At 42.8% G+C, this 21853-nt stretch overlaps 1 protein-coding gene across 1 annotated transcript; it reads left to right on the top strand.

The window, feature by feature from the left end:
* Positions 1–10083: 10083 nt before the first annotated feature.
* marcksl1 (MARCKS like 1) lies at positions 10084–21296 on the top strand. The gene is made up of 2 exons (XM_003228718.4): positions 10084–10441; positions 19569–21296. The coding sequence occupies exons 1-2, from the start codon at positions 10343–10345 to the stop codon at positions 20217–20219; spliced, it is 750 nt and encodes a 249-aa protein (XP_003228766.1). The 5' UTR covers positions 10084–10342; the 3' UTR covers positions 20220–21296.
* Positions 21297–21853: the final 557 nt, after the last annotated feature.

The raw sequence follows: 21853 nt of genomic DNA, 5'->3' as shown, positions 1-21853 counted from the left end.
AAGATTATATATTGACTAAGAGTGCATCCGCACTGTAGAATGAATGCAGTTTGACACCATGGCTCAATGTTATGAGATTGTTGGAGTTGTAGTTTACATTCTTTGGCAGCAAAGGCCAAGTACAGCTCCCATGATTCTATAACACGGAACCATGGCAGCTAAAGTGGTGTCAAACTGCATCAAATCGGCCAGGCTTTGAACCAGTGGAGAGTTCTTTTTCTTCTCATTTTCTACCAAATTTCCATATTCCAAGCGTATCTAAAAATACAGGCAACAAGAATATTGCCTAACAACACAACAAGGCCAACCGCAAAGGGAAAAAACTGAATTTAGCGTATCCTGGGTAACGTTTATGGGAGGATTTATGTCACAAGCTGGAGGCAAAAGTAACTACGGTTGGAGTCCATGGCTTTTGCATCCATGGATTCAAGTACAGTAGAGTCTCACTTATCCAATCTTCGCTCATCCAGCATTCTGTATTATCCAACGCAGTCTGCCTTTTGGTAGTCAATGTTTTTGTATTTTCAATACATTGCAATGTTTAGGTGTCAAATACAGTAATTACTGCATAACGTTACCGTGTATTGAACTGCTTTTTCTGTCGATGTTTTGGTGCTTAATTTGTAAAATTATAACGTAATTTGACGTTAATCCCGCCTTATTATCCAACATTTTAGCTTATCCAACGTTCTGCCAGCCTTTTCATGTTGGATAAGCAAGATTTTACGGTATTCAAATAGTAAAGTTAAAGGTAAGGGTTATGGCTCTGTAATAATGGAATTATGGAATTTGTAGTTTGGGGAGGCATTACAGGTTCTCTATGGATTCTGCCTGATATCTAAAATGGTATGAAACTGATGTAACTCTATAGTGTAGATGCTTAGTAAAGGTAAAGGTTTCCTCTGACATTAAGTCCAGTCGTGACCGACTCCAGGGGTTGGTGCTCATCTCCATTTCTAAGCCGAAGAGCCGACGTTGTCCGTAGATACCTCCAAGGTCATGTGGCTGGCATGACTGCATGGAGCGCCCTTACCTTCTCGCTGGAGCGGTACCTATTGATCTACTCACATTTGCATGTTTTCGAACTGCTAGGTTGGCAGGAGCTAGGGCTAACAGTTGGCACTCATTCCGCTCCTGGGATTTGAACCTGAGACCTTTTGGTCAACAAGTTCAGCAGCTCAGTGCTTTAACACACTGTGCATTTACTATATCATTGTCTATAATGGGACTTTGAACATCTAAGGATGTTGATATCCTGGAACCGAATCTCACTGAATGTGGTGAATTTGGACTGATGCTTCTTTTAACCTTTCACGTCCAAAACTATGGTGTCGAAATGCTGCAAAGCCTGGTCAGTGACCTCCAAAGACATGCCATATATCCAAGCAAGGATGCTCTGGCGCAGACCGGATGGACACTGGCCTCTCCAATGCACATTATTGGGCACAATGTCAGAGATTGTGCTGATCTATCCGGACTTCTTATGTGCCTCGGTGCCAATTGTGTGCCAGCGCATGAGGCACCCATTCTGCTGGTGACCAACACATATATGCATGAATCAGACGAAGAAGAGAAACTGGTTTGTTTACAACTTTCTGGGGGAAATTCCATTCCTCTAGATCTCATCCGTTTCCAGGAAAGAGAGAGTGCACCAAAATCATCCTTCCCAAAGCAAAACCAAAAGTGTCTCAGAGGCTGCCGGATCAACCTCTGGAAAAGAAGGGACTTTTGAGGAGGCGCATGGCCTGTCATAAACCCTCTCTGTCATGGTCTTTCGATGGAGAAGTGTTTAGTTTTCGTTCTCAGGGAGTAGAACTGGATTATCCTTGTGGTGGGGACAGTCCCTGGTTTCCAGGAATCCAGCCGCAACTTTTCGCATGTTCTCTGCGGGTAAACCAACAACATCCACACTTGCTCCAAGTTGTACAGGTGTGCAATTACTGTATATACTAGAGTATAAGCCGAGTTGTTCAGCCCTTTTTAGGACTGAAAAAGCCCGCCTCGGCTTATACTCGAGTGAGGGTCCTGGTCAGCTTATACTCAAGTATATATGGTACATTTATTATTTTTCTCTATTATTATTGGTATTATTACATTTATTATTTTACTCTGTTATTATTGTTACTACAGTAGAGTCTCACTTATCCAAGCTAAACGGGCCGGTAGAAGCTTGGATAAGCAAATATCTTGGATAATAAGGAGGGATTAAGGAAAATCCTATTAAACATCAAATTAGGTTATGATTTTACAAATTAAGCAACAAAACATCATGTTATACAACAAATTTGACAGAAAACGTAGTTCAATACATAGTAATGTTATGTTGTAATTACTGTATTTACGAATTTAGCACCAAAATATCACGATATATTGAAAACATTGACTACAAAAATGGCTTGGATTATCCAGAGGCTTGGATTATCCAGCTGATTTTTCGATCTTGGCCTTAATTGCCTTTGTTCTGATGGCTTGCTCCTGGGCTGCAAGGATCAGGCCTTCTGTCTCTTTCTTCAGTGTCCCATTCGTGAGCCATAGCCAGGTCTTCTCTTTGTCAGCTTTTCCTTCAATTTTGTCAAGGAACTTTCCATGCAATGTTTTGTTGTGCCAGCTGTCAGCTCTAGTTTGTAGTGCGGTTTTCTTGTACTGGTTTTTTTGTCTGCTGTTTTTTGTCTCCTTCTTCAGTGTCCCATTCGTGAGCCATAGCCAGGTCTCTTATTATTATTATTATTATTATTATTATTATTATTATTATTATTATTATTGTTACCCACCAAGCTCTCAGTGCAAGAAAAAGGCTTTGCTTCCATCAATGTGTTAGTGAGAAGGAGAGTCCCAGGAAGACGGAGACCAATGTGCCTTGAGGCTCCAGCAACAGCCCTGCTGCAGAAAGAAAGCAAGAGAAAGGGCTCCCTTTGGCATGAAACGGGCTTTTGTTTGCATTATAAACTTCCCTTTGAACGTGGGGAAGGCCCTGCCAATGAACTCTATCTTCTGCCCATCGCCTGCCAAAAAGCGGACTGGGCAGCTGCGGCCTTGGCCACATTCTTCTCCCCGAACCGTGGCCATCGGTGACGCCAGGGTTTTCCAAACCTTTCATGCTGCTTATTTTGGGCTTATTTTCACGTCAGGTCTTTGGAAAGCCCTGAGCAACACATTGGTATATCTCAGGCCTGGGCAAACTTGGGCCCTCCAGGTGTTTTGGACTCCAACTCCCACCATTCCCAACAGCCTCAGGCCCTTTACTTCTCCCCCTCAGCCGCTTAAGCGGCTGAGGGGGGAAAGTAAAGGGCCTGAGGCTGTTGGGAATGGTGGGAGTTGGAGTCCAAAACACCTGGAGGGCCCAAGTTTGCCCATACCTGCCATAAAGGGATGGAACCTCCAGATAATTCGGACTAGAAATCCCAGACTCTCCCCTCACCCCAATGCATTTGTTTCGAGGCACGCTCTCCCCTCTGAAATGCTGCGTCTCCTGAAAGGGTTTTCAGGTTTGCCCTGTGATGGGATTTGCGAGATTTAATCACATCCGAGTTGATTAATTTACTGGCAGAAAGTGATTAGCGGATTCCAAGGCTGACCTCATCCGTTGCAACACTTACAAGTGTGACAACGTAAGGGGAGGAAAGATCTGTTGGGAAATAGCAACCTACCAAGCCTTTCGCTGTTCATTTGTTAATGTATATGTTTGCTAACCTATATGTTGATTTGCCAGTTTGGCTGTACCTCTTTGGTGTGGAAGGGGTTATAGACATATGATTGTACTGAGCATGTTCAGGCTCAGGACTCCATTTTGTAGTCAGTCTGCTTTACACCTCCGTGAAGGTGGATGTCCCTTTTGCATCAGATGTATGTATGTTGCTGTTTGGACTGAAAACTTGACTCTTCCAACAGGTTTTTGGCGACTGATTTCCTTAGTTTGGGATCGCCCTGTTGTTTATTTTATTTTATAGTATTTTTACTCCTTAGCCGTACATTGTTTCTAGGTTCGCCTTCTCCAGAACTTTAACGGGATAATAGTCCCTGGTACCTACCTCTCTTCTAATATTAATTATTTATTATATTTTACATGTAATATTGCTAATAATATTACAATATATTGATACAGTACACTATAGTAATTTATTACCAGTATTGTACTATGCTAATATAATATTATATGTAAATTTAATTTGTAAGCCGCTCTGAGTCCCCTTTGGGGTGAGAAGGGCGGGATATAAATGTCGCAAATAAATAAATAAATAACTTGCATCGTACACTATTTGCACTTTTCCGGCCCACTCCTCTTTTAGGAGCCAGCCAGGTTTTTACCAAAGTATGTTTATTGTTTATTGGTATATGTGATTTCATCTGTTTTTGACTTGTTTTCTACTGTTGAATTTTATATTGTTTGTTGCCTGGGCCTGGCCCCATGTAAGCTGCCCTGAGTCCCCTCGCGGAGATGGGGCGGGGTATAAAAATAAAATTATTATTATTATTATTATTAGTATTACAGTAGAGTCTCACTTATCCAAGCTAAATTGGCCAGCAGAAGCTTGGATAAGCGAATATCTTGGATAATAAGGAGGGATTAAGGAAAAGCCTATTAAACATCAAAGTAGATTATGATTTTACAAATTAAGCACCAAAACATCATGTTATACAACAAATTTGACAGAAAAAATAGTTCAATACACAGTAATGTTATGTTGTAATTACTGTATTTATGAATTTAGCACCAAAATATCATGACATATTGAAAACATTGGCTAAAAAAATGGCTTGGATAATCCAGAAGCTTGGATAAGCGAGGCTTGGATAAGTGAGACTCTACTGTATATTATTATTATTTATAAGTATGCTTATGGACGTCAGTGCATACAAGTATACTTAAAGACATGGACTATTTATTAAGAATGATACCCTGTGTACTCAGCACAGAGAAGCTACCATACACCCTAAACTTCAATACGAAATGTGCCTGTATGGTGACTCAATGCAAGATGTTTATGAGTAAACAAGATACGTTATTTTTCAAGGAAGACTTTTTGCGCGATTACAACTGCAATTTCAACTTAAAAGAAACAACCATCCTCTATATTTTTGTAATGGTATGTCTTTGCCCTTGGCAGTTCAAATGCATGGTTCTTCAGTTTAACAGCTGAGTAACCTGTGTGCCATTACATGAATGCTTATGAATATCGCTTGTTCAAAAGGTTGGCTTCTAACAAGGTCATGCTTTTCATAACTAGTGGTTTTCCAAAGGTGGTCTCCACATATTCATGGAGACTCACATTTTCCAAACGGATATGTGCCCAGAGACTGGGTACAGTTATTTTCCAATAATGGACACACCTCCTTTGCATGTAGCTCCACCCCTTTTCTGCAGCCACACCCCCTGAATATGGCCCCACCCCTTTTGCCTGTGGCTCTGCCATTCACCCTTCTCTGTGAAAGTGTGTGAAATATAATATTAACATTTTATATTTTTCTAAACCCTGAGCAACTCAAGAAAGGATGAGTTGAAATATCTTGTCTTAATATTGATATAGTTCTGCTTTATTAGTGATGCTACTACATACATACAAATTGAATTTCCCTTATCCATAATGCTTGGAACCAAAGGGATTTGGGATTTTTCTCCCAGATTTTGGACTTCTTTGCAGATTATCAGCAAGGTACTTAGGAGATGAGTCCCAAGTCTAAATATGGAACTCACTTATATTTTATAGACACCTTATATATAATATTTTGAATAATTGGGTGCATTGGGTGCATTGAACTATATGGAATCCTAACCCAAATCCAACCAACCATTATCTGTTTGTTTTAGGGTGCATCTGCACTGTCGAATTAATGCAGTTTGACATCACTTTAACGGCCCTACCTCAATGCTATGGAATCCTGGGATCGGTAGTTTGGCAAGGCACGAATAAATAGTCTTGAGCAGAAAAAGCTCAAGACCGTGACAAACTACAGTAGAGTCTCACTTATCCAAGCTAAACGGGCCAGCAGAAGCTTGGATAAGCGAATATCTTGGATAATAAGGAAGGATTAAGGAAAAGCCAATTAAACATCAAATTAAGTTATGATTTTACAAATTAAGCACCAAAACATCATGTTATACAACAAATTTGACAGAAAAAGTAGTTCAATACTTTTAATGTTATGTTGTAATTACTGTATTTACAAATTTAGCATCAAAATATCGTGATATATTGAAATTATTGACTACAAAAATGGCTTGGATAATCCAGAAGCTTGGATAAGCAAGGCTTGGATAAGTGAGACTCTACTGTACAAATCCCAGGATTCCATAGCATTGAGCCCTGGAAGTTCAAGTAGGGTCAAGCCACGTTTACTCTAAAGATGCACCTGTTATGTTTTAACAGAGGTGTTTTAATAGTATTACATTTTATGAATGAATGTTAACTATTTTGCACTCTGCCTTGAGCCTTGAAGAGAAAAGGGTTAATTACATTATTGTGTGATATTATTATTATTATTAATTGAAGAGAGACAGGTTATTATTATAATTGTGTGTCTCTCTTCTATTATTATTATATTATTAATAATATTAATAATAATAATAATAATAATAATAATAATAATAATAATAATAATAATGGGGCCTCCGGTGGCGCTGAGCTGCTGAACTTGCGGGCCAAAAGGTCGCAGGTTCGAATCCGGTCAGCGGAATGAGCGCCCGCTGTTAGCCCCAGCTTCTGGCAACCAAGCAGTTTTGAAAACATGCAAATGTGAGTAGATCAATAGGTACTGCACTGGCGGGAAGGTAACGGCGCTCCATGCAGTCATGCCAATGGCCACATCACCTTGGAGGTGTCTACGGACAACGCCGGCTCTTTGGCTTAGAAATGGAGATGAGCACCAACCCCCAGAGTCGGACACGACTGGACTTAATGTCAAGGGAAACCTTTACCTTTACTATTAATAATAATAATTAATAATAACCTCTCAACCCAGGCCCTGCAGAAAAAGTCTTTAATGGCAATTCCATCCCTGGATATTATGGCACAGAATCCAGACAAAGAGAAAGATGTCTTTCACCGCTTCCAGATCTAAAGAGCTTAGAGAAATTGAAATGGATGGCCAATACAATCGAAAGCCTGCCCTTCCTTCCTTCGTTAATTGACGGATCTGGCTATTAATTTATTTTATTTTAACGGATGCCATTGCTTCTCCTCTCCAAGCCTTTGATTTCTCAATGGCTCCAGTGCTTTATTTCCACCCAAGTTGTTTTGGGAAAGGAACGGCTTTGCCCAAATGCTGACATTGGGGTAAAAAAGCAGCCATAAGCAGTCGGGGGCCTTTCTTCCATCGAGGTTTAAAAATAGCAAGAGAATTAGCTAATTAGGTCTCTCCGGGGAGCCAATTCCAGCCGAGCCGAAGAAGCTGCGGGGATCTCCGAGCGCAACAGGAGAAGGCGGCCACTTGTTTCCCTGCTGCTGCTCCAGAGACCAAAACACAAAACCGTAGATTCAAATACCCCACTTGAAACATTGAGGATATATTTTTATTTTAGTGGAATGGATTGCCTTGGGAGTTAGTGGGTTCCGCATCTATGATGCTCCTGGAGGGCCCAAGCTTGCCCATATCGGCTTCATAGGATTGGGTGGCGGCCTTGCAAAGGAAGTGGAGGCAATATAAACATGAGCGGCCTTCTGCAGATCTTGGGCAATGAGTGACACATCTGAATGACATGTGTGACTACCAGGGTTGAGTCAACATAGAGGAAGACTCAACAACCTCTGAGGATGCCTGCCATAGATGTGGGCGAAACGTCAGGAGAGAATGCTTCTGGAACATGGCCACACAGCCCGAAAGACATACAACAACCCTGTGATCCCGGCCATGAAAGCCTTCGACAACACATAGAGGAAGAATGTCTAAAAAGGTTTTTGATCATAGATTATCTCAGAAGGTGAGGTCTTGCAGCAATTCTGATGTCTCTGGTGGAGTCTCCATTAGCCTGTAGAGCCCAGTTGAGGCAACATGACTTCTTCTGGGTCTTGCATTTCTTCTGAGGGATCAGGTGGAGTCTCCGTTGGCATGTAGAGCCCAAGTGTCATGGCTTCTTCTGGGTCTGCAGTTCTTCTGTCGTCTCTGGTGGAGTCTCCATTGGCCCGTAGAGCCCAGTTGAGGTGTCAAGGCTTCTTCTGGGTCCTGAAGCTCTTCTGATGTCTCTGGTGGACTCTCAATTGGCCTGTACAGCCCAGTTGAGTTGACATGGCTTCTTCTGTGTCTTGAAGCTTTTCTGATCTCTCTGGTGGAGTCTCTGTTGGCCTGTACAGCCCAGTTGAGTTGTCAAGGCTTTTTCTAGGTCTTTCAGTTCTTCTGATGTCTCTGATGGAGTCTCCATTGGCCTGTGGATCCCAGTTGAGCTGTCAAGGCTTCTTCTGGGTCTTGCATTTCTTCTGATGTCTCTGGTGGAGTCCCCATTGGCCTGTAGAGCCCAGTTGAGGCATCATGGCTTCTTCTGGGTCTTGAAGCTCTTCTGATGTCTCTGGTGGAGTCTCCATTGGCCCGTAGAGCCCAGTTGAGGTGTCAAGGCTTCTTCTGGGTCCTGAAACTCTTCTGATGTCTCTGGTAGACTCTCCATTGGCCTGTACAGCCCAGTTGAGGTGTCAAGGCTTCTTCTGGGTCTTGAAGCTCTTCTGACGTCTCTGATGGAGTCTCCATTGGCCAGTAGAGCCCAGTTGAGGTGTCATGGGTTCTTCTGGGTCTTGCGGCTCTTCTGATGTCTCTGGTGGAGTCTCCATTGGCCTGTAGAGCCCAGTTGAGGCATCATGGCTTCTTCTGGGTCTTTCAGTTCTTCTGATGTCTCTGGTGGAGTCTCCATTGGCCTATACAGCCCAGTTGAGGTGTCAAGGTTTCTTCTGGGTCTTGCAAGCTTTGCTGAGGTCTCTGATGGAGTCTCCATTGGCCTGTACAGCCCAGTTGAGGTGTCAAGGCTTCTTCTGGATCTTGTGGCTCTTCTGATGTCTCTGGTGGAGTCTCCATTGGCCTGTAGAGCCCAGTTGAGGTGTCAAGGCTTCTTCTGGATCTTGTGGCTCTTCTGATGTCTCTGGTGGAGTCTCCATTGGCCCGTAGAGCCCAGTTGCGGTGTCAAGGCTTCTTCTGAGTCTTGCAGCTCTTCTGATGTCTCTGGTGGAGTCTCCATTGGCCTGTAGAGCCCAGTTGAGGTGTCATGGGTTCTTCTGGGTCTTGCAGCTCTTCTGATGTCTCTGGTGGAGTCTTCGTTGGCCTGTAGAGCTCTTCTGATTTCTCCGGTGGAGTCTCCATTGGCCTGTAAAGCCCAATTGAGACATCATGGCTTCCTCTGGGCCTTGCAGCTCTTCTGATGTTTCCGGTGGAGTCTCCGTTGGCCTGTAGAGCTCAGTGGAGGCGTCATGGCTTCTTCTGGGTCTTGCAGCTCTTCTGATGTCTTTGGTGGAGTCTCCATTGGCCTGTAGACTTCTTCTGATGTTTCCGGTGGAGTCTCCGTTGGCCTGTAGAGCTCAGTGGAGGTGTCATGGCTTCTTCTTGGTCTTGCAGCTTCTTTGATATCTCTGGTGAAGTCTCCATTGGCTTGTAGACCTCTTCTGATGTCTCTGGTGGAGTCTCTGTTGGCCTGTAGAGCTCAGTGGAGGCGTCATGTCTTCTTCTAGGTCTTGCAAGCTTTGCTGAGATCTCTGATGGAGTCTCCATTGGCCAGTAGAGCCCATTTGAAGTCTCTGGTGGATCTCCATTGGCTTGTAGAGCCCAGTTTAGGTGGTTCTGTTCCCTTCGAGGAGGTGGGTTCCGCAGATCCTTTTTACATGGTCTGCCAGGACTTTAATTGTGCTTCTTTTTCAAGTTGGAGTCTTTATATAGGTACCTATTAGGAATTGTGGGAGTTGGAGTCCAAAACATCTAGGAGGGCCCAAGTTTGCCCATGCCTGGACTAGAGTAGCATACATAGACCCTGGAATAAAAAGAGGAGGGGGAGAGAGAGTGAGTGAGAGAGAGAGAGAAGCTCCGCCCAACTCCCATCCCGGCCTCCTTATTGGCCGAGGCTGCCTCGTAGCCCCGCCCACTCCTCCGCCGCGCCCTTATTAGGCGGCGCCCGGCCCCACCCGCGGCAGAAGCCAAGTAGTGTGTGAAGGGAGTGGTTGTGTTGACGCATGCGCAAGGGTTTCCTGGACGGCGCTTGCAAAGGGAAGACTTGCAAGGGAGGACCCGATCCCAAAGCATCTTGACTCGAGCTCATCCGAGAAGGCGCCGGGTTCGGGGAAGCCGAGCCCTTTCCCGCCTCGCCGTTTGAGGAGGGCCGCCCTCCGCCTCGCGTTGCTTCCTCGCCCGACTCTCCGGGAGACCCTCGTCGGCGACCATGGGAAGCCACAGCTCCAAAGCCGCCAAGGGAGACCTCGCCGTGCAGGACGCCGCCGCCGCCGCCGGGGACGCCTCGCCCTCCAAGTCCAACGGCCAGGTGGGTGCAGGATCGGGGCCTCTGCTTCGAGGAGACCCATTCGCCCCCGTGGATTTACTCCCGTGTCGGTGCAACAAGTTGGCTTCTCATCGGAGCTCATCCTATTTGCAAAGCCTGACTCCCGTTTGCTTTCGCCTGTGGCCCCGATCCGAGGAGACCCATTGGAGCCAAGGCATTTTGGATGGAAACCCTATTGGAATTCTACACTGGAGTAAATCCTAAGGAACCAATGGGTCTCCTCGGATCGGGGCCGGGAATAGAGCGGAGGCTTTCGAGGCTCATTCTCTGAAGCATTACTTATTACTATGGAGCTCTACACCGGAGTAAATCCTAAGGAATCAATGGGTCTCCTCGGATCGGGGCCAGGAATGGTGTGGAAGCGCCAACAGAGCCAAGGGTTAGTTATTAACGTTGGAGCTTGACACTGGAGTAAATCCTAAGGAATCAATGGGTCTCCTCGGATCGGGACCAATAATAGGGCGGAGGCCCTCCAACAAAGCCTCAGGCTCATTCTCTAAGGGTTACGATCACTGAGGCTCTACACTGGAGTAAATACTAAGAAATCAATGGGTCTCCTCGGATCGGGACCAACAATAGGGCGGAGGCTCTCCAAAAAAGCCTAAGCATTCTCGAAGGGATACTTATTACTATGGAGCTCTACACTGGAGTAAATCACGGGGTCAATGGGTCTCCTCGGATCGGGGCCAGAAATAGTGCAGAGATGAAATCAAAGGCTCATCCTTAAAGGGTCATTGCTACTTTTGCGCTTTACACTGGAGTAAATCCTAGGAAATCAATGGGTCTCCTCGGATCGGGGCCCGAAATAGTAGATCCTAGGAAATCAAAGGCTCATCCTTAAAGGGTTATTGTTACTTTGGAGCTTTACACTGGAGTAAATCCTAGGAAAGCAATGGGTCTCCTCGGATCGGGGCCAGAAATAGTACAGATCCAATGAAATCAAAGGCTCATCCTTAAAGGGTTATTGCTACTTTGGAGCTTTACACTGGAGTAAATCCTAGGAAATCAATGGGTCTCCTCGGATCGGGGCCGGGAATAGGGCGGAGGCTTTCCAACAAAGCCTTAAAGGACATCCTAAAGTATTTTTGAGCGCTACACTGGAGTAAATCCATGGGTGTCTATGGGTCTCCTCGGATTGGGAGCAACAATAGATGGGAAATGACTTAATTATTTTTAAAAGGGGTGTTTTTTTAAAAAAAATGTTACTCTTGTGTCGCTCTTGGCTCGACACGCGTCTCGTGTGAACGCGGGCACTGCCTCTCCTTTGTTTGCAGAAGCAGCGAGACCTCCCCTCCCTTTTGCAGGAAGCAAACAAAGGGAACCCACCCAAGCTGCATTGCACCTCTTTTTTAAACCCCCCACTCCCAATTTTTAAACCCCCCTCCCCATTGAGCTGATCATGCGAACGATAGACACGTGTCGGAGCCTTGCAATTGTTCTTCTATTGGACTTGTTTTGCAAAGGAATCCTAATCTGGGTTTTGCAAATCTTTCAGTTGGAATGAATGGGAATCCCTGAACCAGACCCATGCATTTGGGGACCTTGTTGGTGGGATTTTTGGGGACAAAACCCTGGGACGTGTTCTCGCATTTTTCTCAAGGGGGGGGGGAATATTAAAATCCCAATGGAATGGGATTATTGACTCTGTTTGCAAGGATTTCTTCAATGCATCTTGTTTATTTTTTTGCATTGTTGAGGATAGAAGAAAACTTTGGATTCTCAGCTCTGCCCCCACCCTGAAAAAAATATATATATTATATGCAAAGGACCCCTTTTTTTGCGCGCGCCCTGAGTGCATTGTTTTTTTATTTTTCCCAGAGCGCGCAAAATTAAAGGCATTTTCAAGGAGCTGCTGCCCCCTGGCGGCGGAAGGAGGCAACGTCCTATCCACATCCTTTTTTCCCACCCCTTAAATATATATATTTATATTACTATAAATATATATTACTATATATATATATATTTCAGTATAAGCCTAGTTTTACATCCCTTTTTTTAAGACTGAAAAAGCCCCCCTCGGCTTATACTTGGGTGAGGGTCCTGGTTGGCTTATATTTGGGTCAGCTTATACTCGAGAATATATGGTACATTTATTATTTTTCTCTATTGTTGCTACTATTACATTTATTTTACTCTATTTTTATTATTATTAATACATTATTTCACTCCGATCTTATTATTACATTTATTATTTTACTCTATTTATTATTACATGTATTATTTTCCTGTATTTATTATTATTATTACATGTATTACATTTATTTTACTCTATTTTTATTACTACAGTAGAGTCTCACTTATCCAAGCTAAATGGGTTGGCAGAAGCTTGGATAAGCGAATAACTTGGATAATAAGGAGGGATTAAGGAAAAGCCTATCAAACATCAAATTAGGTTATGATTTTACAAATTAAGCACCAAAACATTATGTTATACAACAAATTTCACAGAAAAAGTAGTTTGATGTGCAGTAATGCTATGTAGTAATTACTGTATTTACGAAATTTAGCACCAAAATATCATGATATATTGAAAACATTGACTACAAAAATGCGTTGGATAATCCAGAATGTTGGATAAGCTAGTGTTGGATAAGTGAGACTCTACTGTATATATTTGAATATAAGCCTAGTTTTTAATCCCTTTTTTTAAGACTGGAAAAGCCCCTCGATTTATACTCGGGTGAGGGTCCTGGTTGGCTTATATTTGGGTCAGCTTATACTTGAGAATATATGGTACATTTATTATTTTTCTCTATTATTGTTGCTACTATTACATTTATTTTACTCTATTTATTATTACATGTATTATTTTCCTGTATTTATTATTATTATTATTAATGTTACATGTATTATTTTACTCTATTATTATTAAAAGGATACATAAGCACATTTACATTGAAGAAGATGAGAATAATGATTTGATCAGAGTTGGAAAGCCTTATCTTAAATTTCAGCTTTATGTAAAATATTCAAAAACATTTAACCTACCGATGCCTCAATTAATGTAATTTTATTGGTATCTATTTTTATTTCTGAAATTTACCACTCTCGGCTTATACTGGAGTCAATGTTTTCCCAGTTTTTTTGTGGTAAAATTAGGTGCCTCAGCTTATATTTGGGTCAGCTTATACTCGAGTATATACGGTAAATAATTCTCCCACCCTGGACCTTCTACAGATATATAACCTTCCTTTCTGGGTTTTTCTAACATACCTCACAACCTCTGAGGATGCATGCCGTGGATGTGGGTGAAACGTCAGGAGAGAATGCTCCTGGAACGTTTTCCAGGCCACACAGCCTGGAAAACTCACAGCAACCCCACCCTGTGTTAGCCTTCTTCCAGTCTGTTGGGACTTCTCGAAGATGATGGCCACTGGTTGTGAAATTCTGCCCAGTTCTTTGGATGTTGTTCATTTGGCTCTTGAGACTTGAATGCCATGTTCAGTAGCCAGATACTCCTCTCCTCCCTCTTCACTGTAGTGCATTTCCTCTGCTTCCTCCTTGGCTCAATTATCTTGCCTTCAGTGACTTGAATCCCTTTGGAATAGCAAGATATTCCTCTACTGCTTCTTTACCTTTATTGTGCAGCATTTCCTCTACTGCCCCCTTAGGATCAGGCATGGGCAAACTTTACCCCTAAATTGAGCCCTTTTGGGACTGGATTGAGGCAAAGAAGGTGTTAAGTTCTGTGTGTTGTCTAAGGCTTTCATGGTCGGATTGTTGTGTGTTTTCCGGGCTGTATGGGCATGTTCCAGAAGCACTCTCTCCTGATGTTTTGCCCACATCTATAGCAGGCATCCTCAGCAAAGACAGTTTCCATCTTGTCTGCTTGCTGCAGCTGAAGGCCCCTCCCACCATTAACATGCTTTGCTAATTCTATGTATATCTATATATATAAAAGAGTGATGGCATCACGGCGACCCACAAAACAACAAAACTACATGCCCCCCAACCTCAAAATTTGACAACACAACCCATCATCCACGCCACTAGGTAAAAGAAAAATAAAGTCCTAATTAGAGAGAGAGGAAAAATTGCTTTTATCCAATTGCTGCCAGTTAGAAGGCTAAGCTCCTCCAACTTGGTCTCCTAGCAACCCAATAAAAAAATAATAAAAAACACTAAAAAATAATTAAAAACACTAAAAAGTTAATACGATAAAATACGATAATAACAGAAAATAACTAAAAATAATACAAAAAAATAATAAAATATAATAAATAAAACGATAACTTACAATAAAATTAATTAAAAAATACAAATAACGTCAAATAAAAATTACACAACAATTTTTAACCAATACCACCACCACTTTGCCACAGCAACGCGTGGCCGGGCACAGCTAGTGTATATATATGTGTGTGTGTGTATACACACATGCATATATATATCTATATATATATAAGGGTAATGAAATTTCAGCCTAGGACAAAACAACAAAACTACACATCCCAGAAACACTAAACTTGGCAGCACAACCCCTCATCCATGCCTCTACATTCATACAACAAAAAGAAAAGAAAAATTAAGTCCTAATTAGAGGGAGAGGAATAATTGTTTTTATCCAATTGCTGCCAGTTTGAAGGCTAAGCTCCGCCCACTTGGTCTCCTAGAAACCCACTCAGCCCAGGGGACAGGCAGAGTTAGGCCTCACTTAGGCCTCTTCCTCACTGCCTATAAAATGCAGATTATCTGATTTGAACTGGATTATATGGCAGTGTAGACTCAAGGCCCTTCCACACAGCTATATAACCTATATAAGCTATATATGAAATGGATTATCTTGACTCCACACTGCCATATGATCCACTTCAGTGTGCAGTCGGACACAACTGGACTTAATGTCAGGAGAAAACCTTTACCCTTTACCTTAACTACCACCAATTCTTCAATACTTTATTTCCCATACCACCATACTTCGCCACAGCAATGCATGGCCGGGCACAGCTAGTGTATATATTATACACAATATGATTTACAATAATATATTATATTGTATATGTATAATATTTGCAATAATATATAATAATGTATTATATATAATTCACAATAATATATAATATTATATTGTATATGCCCCTGGTGGCACAGTGTGTTAAAGCGCTGAGCTGCTGAACTTGCAGACCAAAAAGGTCCCAGGTTCAAGCATCAGGAGCGGCATGAGCAGCCACTGTTAGCTCCAGCTCCTGCCAACCTAGCAGCTTGAAAACATGCAAATGTGAGTAGATCAATAGGTACCGCTCCGGCGGAAAGGTAATGGCTCTCCATGCAGTCACCGGCCACATGACCTGGAGATGTCTATGGACAACGCCGGCTCTTCGGCTTAGAAATGGAGATGAGCACCAACCCCCAGTCAGTCACAACATGGGAAACCTTTACCTTTTTTATATGCATATAATAATAATATTTTGTAATACAATATAATAATATTTATTATATATTACATGTAATATTGTTAATATTACAATCTATGATTGCATTTTGGGCATTAAATTTTGCCAATTTTTGTAAGCCGCCCTGAGTCCCCTCGGGTGAGAAGGGCGCGGTATAAATGTTGTGAATAAAATAAATAATAAATATATAGATCTAGTACAATATGGTAATTTATTGCCAGCATTGTGCTATGCTAATAATATAATATTGTATGTAAATTTAATTTGTAAACCCCTCTGAGTCCCTTTCGGGGTGAAAAGGGTGGGATATAAATGTATTAAATAAATAAATCAATACCGAGGCTCAATACTATGGAATCCAAGGAGTTATAGTTTGGGCAACTCCCAGGATTCTATAATATTGAGCCGCGGCTGTAATAGAGGTGTCAAACTGTATTAATTCTACTGTGTATATGCACCCCAAAGCAGTCAAATACTAAGTATGGTGTGAAATTTCAATTTGGGAAGGAAAGTTGACTTTTGACGAATGGAATCACCAAACAACCCACATAGTCACTACTTGGGAGTGATTGAAAAGCCAACTCAGTACATAAAAAGTCCAAGTTCCATATTATAATACCTCTATTAGATGAAGGAAAAAGGAACCAGACATATTTCAAAAGGCTAGGTGGAGAATTTTCCACCTTTTGATAAGAGGGATTGCCATAATATGGGCATTACAGTTAATGGGGTTATTCCTGCATTGGGAAAAAACAGGTGTGATTTTTACCAGTACTTATATGCTGCTAGGTCTGCAAAAAATAAATTAAAAAATCCCAATAGAGTATGCACAATACTGTCACTCTCAACTACACTTGGTGCAATAACATGTATTTACTTGCACATGCAACGTAATTCGTTGACTCATAGGATTCAGGACACACTAGTCCAAGGAATAGTTTTGGGGCTGGACAGACCAGGGAAGGCTTGGCTCAATGGTCTACTCCTTATGTTAATGTTTTTGCATGTGTTAATTATATTGTTTAGTTGGTTTGGGGGCAGAAAAAGCAGGTTTATTGTTGTTGCTAAGTGTATACTTTGCCTTCCCTTCCCCATTCGCAGGGTGTTACAAACCAAAATCAAATGTGGGATAGCTAAAAGCTATATTCGGAGAAAAACAAACCATTTGCAGCATCAAAGCAGTTCAGAAAGTTCAGTAAATAAACGATACAGAAGTCTATAAAGCCCTTTCTTTTCAAATATGGCAAGAGAAGAACAAGGAAGAGGCTATTTGAACCTCCCAGGACCTAGCTGTGCATCATAACCAATGCCTTGAATTGTGCTTGGAAAAAAACTGGCAGCCATTGGAACTATTTGAGCAGTGAAATTTCATTCCAGTCTCCAGCATCCACTGGTTGCCATCTTTTTGCACTCTACAAATTTCCCATTTTTCAGAGGCAATTCCATGTGAAAATAGCATACATAAGAAGGCATGCACTAGGTCAGTGTTTGGACTTCAACTCCCACAATTCCTAATGGCTTGTATGGCTGTTAGGAATTGTGTGAGTTGGAAGTCCAAACAGATGTGGGCTGAAATTTGCCCATGCCTGTTCCATATTGTAGTTTTAATAATAATAATTATTATTATTATTATAAGTTTATACCCCGCCTCCATCTCCCCCGAAGGGGACTCGGGGCGGCTCACAAATAATACCAGATAAAAACAATAACAATATACAATACATCAATGAGCAAAAACATACACAAATTATAAAATTTAAACATTAACCTCTAGAAATAAAAACACACTTAATAAAACATGGAATGAAAACTTTTTAATTAAAGTTTTAGCCAATGTACCGTAGAATGTCACTTATCCAACATAAACGGGCCGGCAGAACGTTGGATAAGTGAATATGTTGGATAATGAAAGATTAAGGAGAAGTCTATTAAACACCAAATTAGGTTATGATTTTACAAATTAAGCACCAAAACATCATGTTATACAACAAATTGGACAGAAAAAGTAGCTCAATATGCAGTAATGTTACTGCACCAAATTTAGCACCAAAATATCACGATGTATTGAAAACATTGACTACAAAAATGCGTTGGATAATCCAGAACATTGGATAAGCAAATGTTGGATAAGTGAGACTCTACTGTATATGCATTCAGAGGCGTGCTTTGAATGTCATTTTCCTGCTTCTTGGAAGAGGGTTGGACTGGATGGCCCGTGAGGTCTCTTCCAACTCTATGATGCATTTTGGTACTTGGTCCTTCACTAAGTCCCATAGAATCATAGTGTAGGAAGAGACCCCCAGGAGCCATCCAGTCCAACCCCATTCTGCCACGCAGGAAAAGCACCATCAAAGCACCCCTTGATGGTCATACAGTCTCGACTTTAAAACATCCAGAGAAGGAGCTTCCACCGGATTCTGAGGCAGTGAGTTCCACTATTGGATAGTTCTTGAGATAAGGAAATTCTTCCCAATATTCAGGTGGAGTCTCCTTTCCTTTGAAACCCATTGCAAGTCCTAGTATCTTGCCAATACAGACATAACAAAACTACTCAATTCCATGCTCTGCAGGTGTTGCACTCTGACATTGAATTCCAGCCAGCAATAATAATAATAACAACAGTGGTGTTGATGGGGTGGTTGTATGTTTTCCAGGCTGTATGGCCATATTCTAGAAGTATTCTCTCCTGACGTTTCACCCACATCTATGGCAGGCATCCTCAGAGGTTGTGAAGTGAGGTTGTGAGGATGCCTGCCATAGATGTGGGCGAAACGTCAAGAGAGAATACGTCTAGAACATGGCCATACATCCCGGAAAACATACAACAGTCCTGTGATCCTGGCCATGAAAGCCTTTGACAACACAGTGGTGTTGATAATACAGTAGTCTCTCACTTATCCAAGCTAAACAGGCCGGCAGAAGCTTGGATAAGCGAATATCTTGGATAATAAGGAGGGATTAAGGAAAAACCTATTAAACATCAAATTAGGTTATGATTTTACAAATTAAGCACCAAAACATCTTGTTATACAACAAATTTGACAGAAAAAGTAGTTCAATACACAGTAATGTTATGTTGTAATTACCGTATTTATGAATTTAGCACCAAAATATGATGTATAGAAAACATTGACTACAAAAATGTGTTGGATAATCCAAAACTTTGGATAAGTGAGTGTTAGATAAGTGAGACTACTGTAATAATAATAATAATAATAATAATAATAATAATAATATGATAACAACAGTGGTGTTGATGGGGTTGTATGTTTTCTGGGCTGTATGGCCATGTTCTAGAAGTATTTCTCTTGACGTTTCGCCCACATCTATGGCAGGCATCCTCAGAGGTTGTGAGGATGCAGCTAACAAAGGATGCCCCCAGGCAGAAAGAAGCCAGGAGATAAAGCTATTCAATGCTAATTAGGGTGATTAACTGAAACATTAATGCTGGCTTCCCAGTGACAAAGGACTCTTGCCACACCCTGGACTCTACACAGATATATATTCTTTCCTTTCCTTACTTAGTTTCTCCATACCTCACAACCTCTGAGGATGCCTGCCATAGATGTGGGCGAAACGTCAGGAGAGAATACTTCTAAAACATGGCCATACAGCCCAGAAAACATACAACAGTCCTGTGATCCTGGCCATGAAAGCCTTTGACAACACAGTGGTGTTGATAATAATAATAACAGTGGTGTTGTGTTTCTCTCCAGGAGAACGGCCACGTCAAGATCAATGGAGATGTGTCTCCCAAAGCGGACGGCGAGGCCACTCCGCTGAACGGCAACGGATCCGCTGAGCCGGTCAAGGAAGAAGCCAAGGCGGAGTCCGGTAGCGGTGATGCCATCGAGCCGGCCCCGGTTGCCGAAGGCTCTGGAGAGGCCAAGGCGGACGGAGACGCCAAGCCTGCCGCCCCCAAGGAAACCCCGAAGAAGAAGAAGAAGTTCTCGTTCAAGAAGTCCTTCAAGCTGAGCGGCATCTCCTTCCGGAAAGCCAAGAAGGAGTCCGGCGAGGCCTCGGCTGCTTCCTCTCCCAGCGGCGGGGAGGAGCAGCCGGGCAAAGCGGAAGCCAAGGGGGAGGAGAGCAACCCGGAGGCGGAGCAGAGCGGGGCCACCAATGAGGAGGCCGTGGTGGAGAAGGAGGAGGAGGAGAAGGTGGCCACCGCTCCCGCCGTGGAAGCCTCCGCTCCGGAAGCCCCGGAAGAGGAGCCGGCCAAGCGGGAAGGAGGAGGCAGCGAAGAAGGAGCGGCAAAGGAGGAGGAGAAGCCGGCGGAGGTCCCGTCGGCCCCGAGCGAGAGTCCGGAGGAGACGAAAGCGGCTGAGGCCGAAGCCAGCCCGGTGCCTGCCGAGCAGAAGGAGGAGTAGATCGATCGATCGAGCCAACCCAGCGTCCGTCTAACTTAACGAGAAACCGGAGGGAGGGGGGGAAATGACTTTTTATTATTTTGTTGTGCCATCCTTTTCGTCCCAGTCAACCCAACGGAACTGCTGCCTTGCTCTCGTCGTCGACCCAGATGCCACTCTGCGGCGCCGAGAAGACGAGCCCCTCTCCGGCGTCGAACTTAATGGGTCCCGCCCGTCCGTCCCCCCGTCCTCCTCACTCCAAGATGGTTCCCTTTCTCACCCGAAGCAAAATATGTTATCACGAAAAGAGAGGACAGCGGCGTCAACACCATCTCAAATACGTTGATTCCCCCATTGGCATCACACTACGGAGCCGGTCGCCTTTTTTTGCAAAAAGATATCCTTCCCGAAAACTGTGAAAATGGAAGGATAAGCGTCGTTCCTGGACAGAAACTGGAACGCGGCTCCGTTTTTGTGAGGCTCTCAAACCAATGCCCCGAGCTCTTGGCTTCTCCAACCTTTTGGTTTCTACTAATTCTCCGAGCAGCTTCTTCTCGTCGTCGTCGTCATTGTCGTCTTTCTTTTTTTTAATTATTATTATTGTTTTCAACGAGAAAAAAAGTCCAATAAACCAGCAATGGTCTGTTCTTCAGAACGGATCTCTCTTTTGATCTCTCGGTTTACATTCCTGGTTCTGACTTCATTTTAAGGGTATTTTGTGCTTTTTATAGAAACCGACCGTTGAAGAAGAAGAAGAAAAAGCTAATCTGGTTAGTTTTTTATAACGTCTTGCTCTTTGGCTTTAAAACCATAAAGCTTGTAAGTCCACTGTGTTTAATTTGACTTCAGAGGGAGATCTTTGGGTTTATTTTGGGGGGTTGGGATGGAAAGGGGGGTGGGAGGGGGGAGCGTGCTGGCTGTATGGCGTGACTCTTGGTTTCCTTTGTTTTTGTTTTGTTTTCCTTGTCTTTGTAAATAATTTTTTAATGACCCAACTTCAGAATCTGCCGTTTTCTAACTCCTAAAATAATAATAAAAACAAAAGTTGTATGGGTCTTTATTGTAACATTGGAAAGGAATAAATGGTGACCCCCTTTACGGATGAGGCTTGGGTCCTTCTTCTGTTGCTTTTCAAGGCATTTGGGGAACTAAAACCTACAGAAAAAAGACACTGTGCATAGCCTTCAATATGTTGTGTGGGTCTTTATGGATGAGACTTGGCTCCTTATTCTCATTCTGACGAAAATAAGGGATTTTGGAGAGCCAAAGCCATGCAATTGCATGGTGTTTGATCCCCAAGAAGGCTGGCATTGCATAGCTTTCCTGGTGTTATTGAACCAACTGCAAATCCCAGCATCTTTAGCCAATCTTTCATCATTTGGAACTCTTCTCGCCTTGTATTGATGGCTTTCATGGCCGGAATCACTGGATTTCTGTGAGTTTTTCGGTCTGTATGGCCATGTTCCAGAAGCATTCTCTCCTGATGTTTCGCCTACATCTGTGGCAGGCATCTTCAGAGGTTGTGAGGTCTGTTGGAAACTAGACAAGTGAAATTCCAGACAAGACACAATCAGGGCCAACTAATCACCTCCCAACAAAGGATTCCCCCAGGCAGGGAGAAGCCAGGCTTTTAAACTTCAAGGCTTTTCAATGTT

This window comes from Anolis carolinensis, unplaced genomic scaffold (genome assembly GCF_035594765.1).
Source record: "Anolis carolinensis isolate JA03-04 unplaced genomic scaffold, rAnoCar3.1.pri scaffold_10, whole genome shotgun sequence".
Taxonomy (NCBI): Eukaryota; Metazoa; Chordata; class Lepidosauria; order Squamata; family Dactyloidae; genus Anolis; species Anolis carolinensis.
Note: the sequence above shows the minus strand (reverse complement) of the source record. Positions and strands in the feature narration are given on the sequence as shown.

What these genes read in the sequence shown, in the direction of transcription:
- marcksl1 (XM_003228718.4), top strand. Translation starts at nt 10,343, where the DNA reads ATGGGAAGCCACAGCTCCAAAGCCGCCAAGGGAGACCTCGCCGTGCAG. An exon ending in CCTCCAAGTCCAACGGCCAG is followed by an intron (nt 10,442 to 19,568) that starts GTGGGTGCAGGA and finishes GTTTCTCTCCAG; the next exon opens with GAGAACGGCCACGTCAAGAT.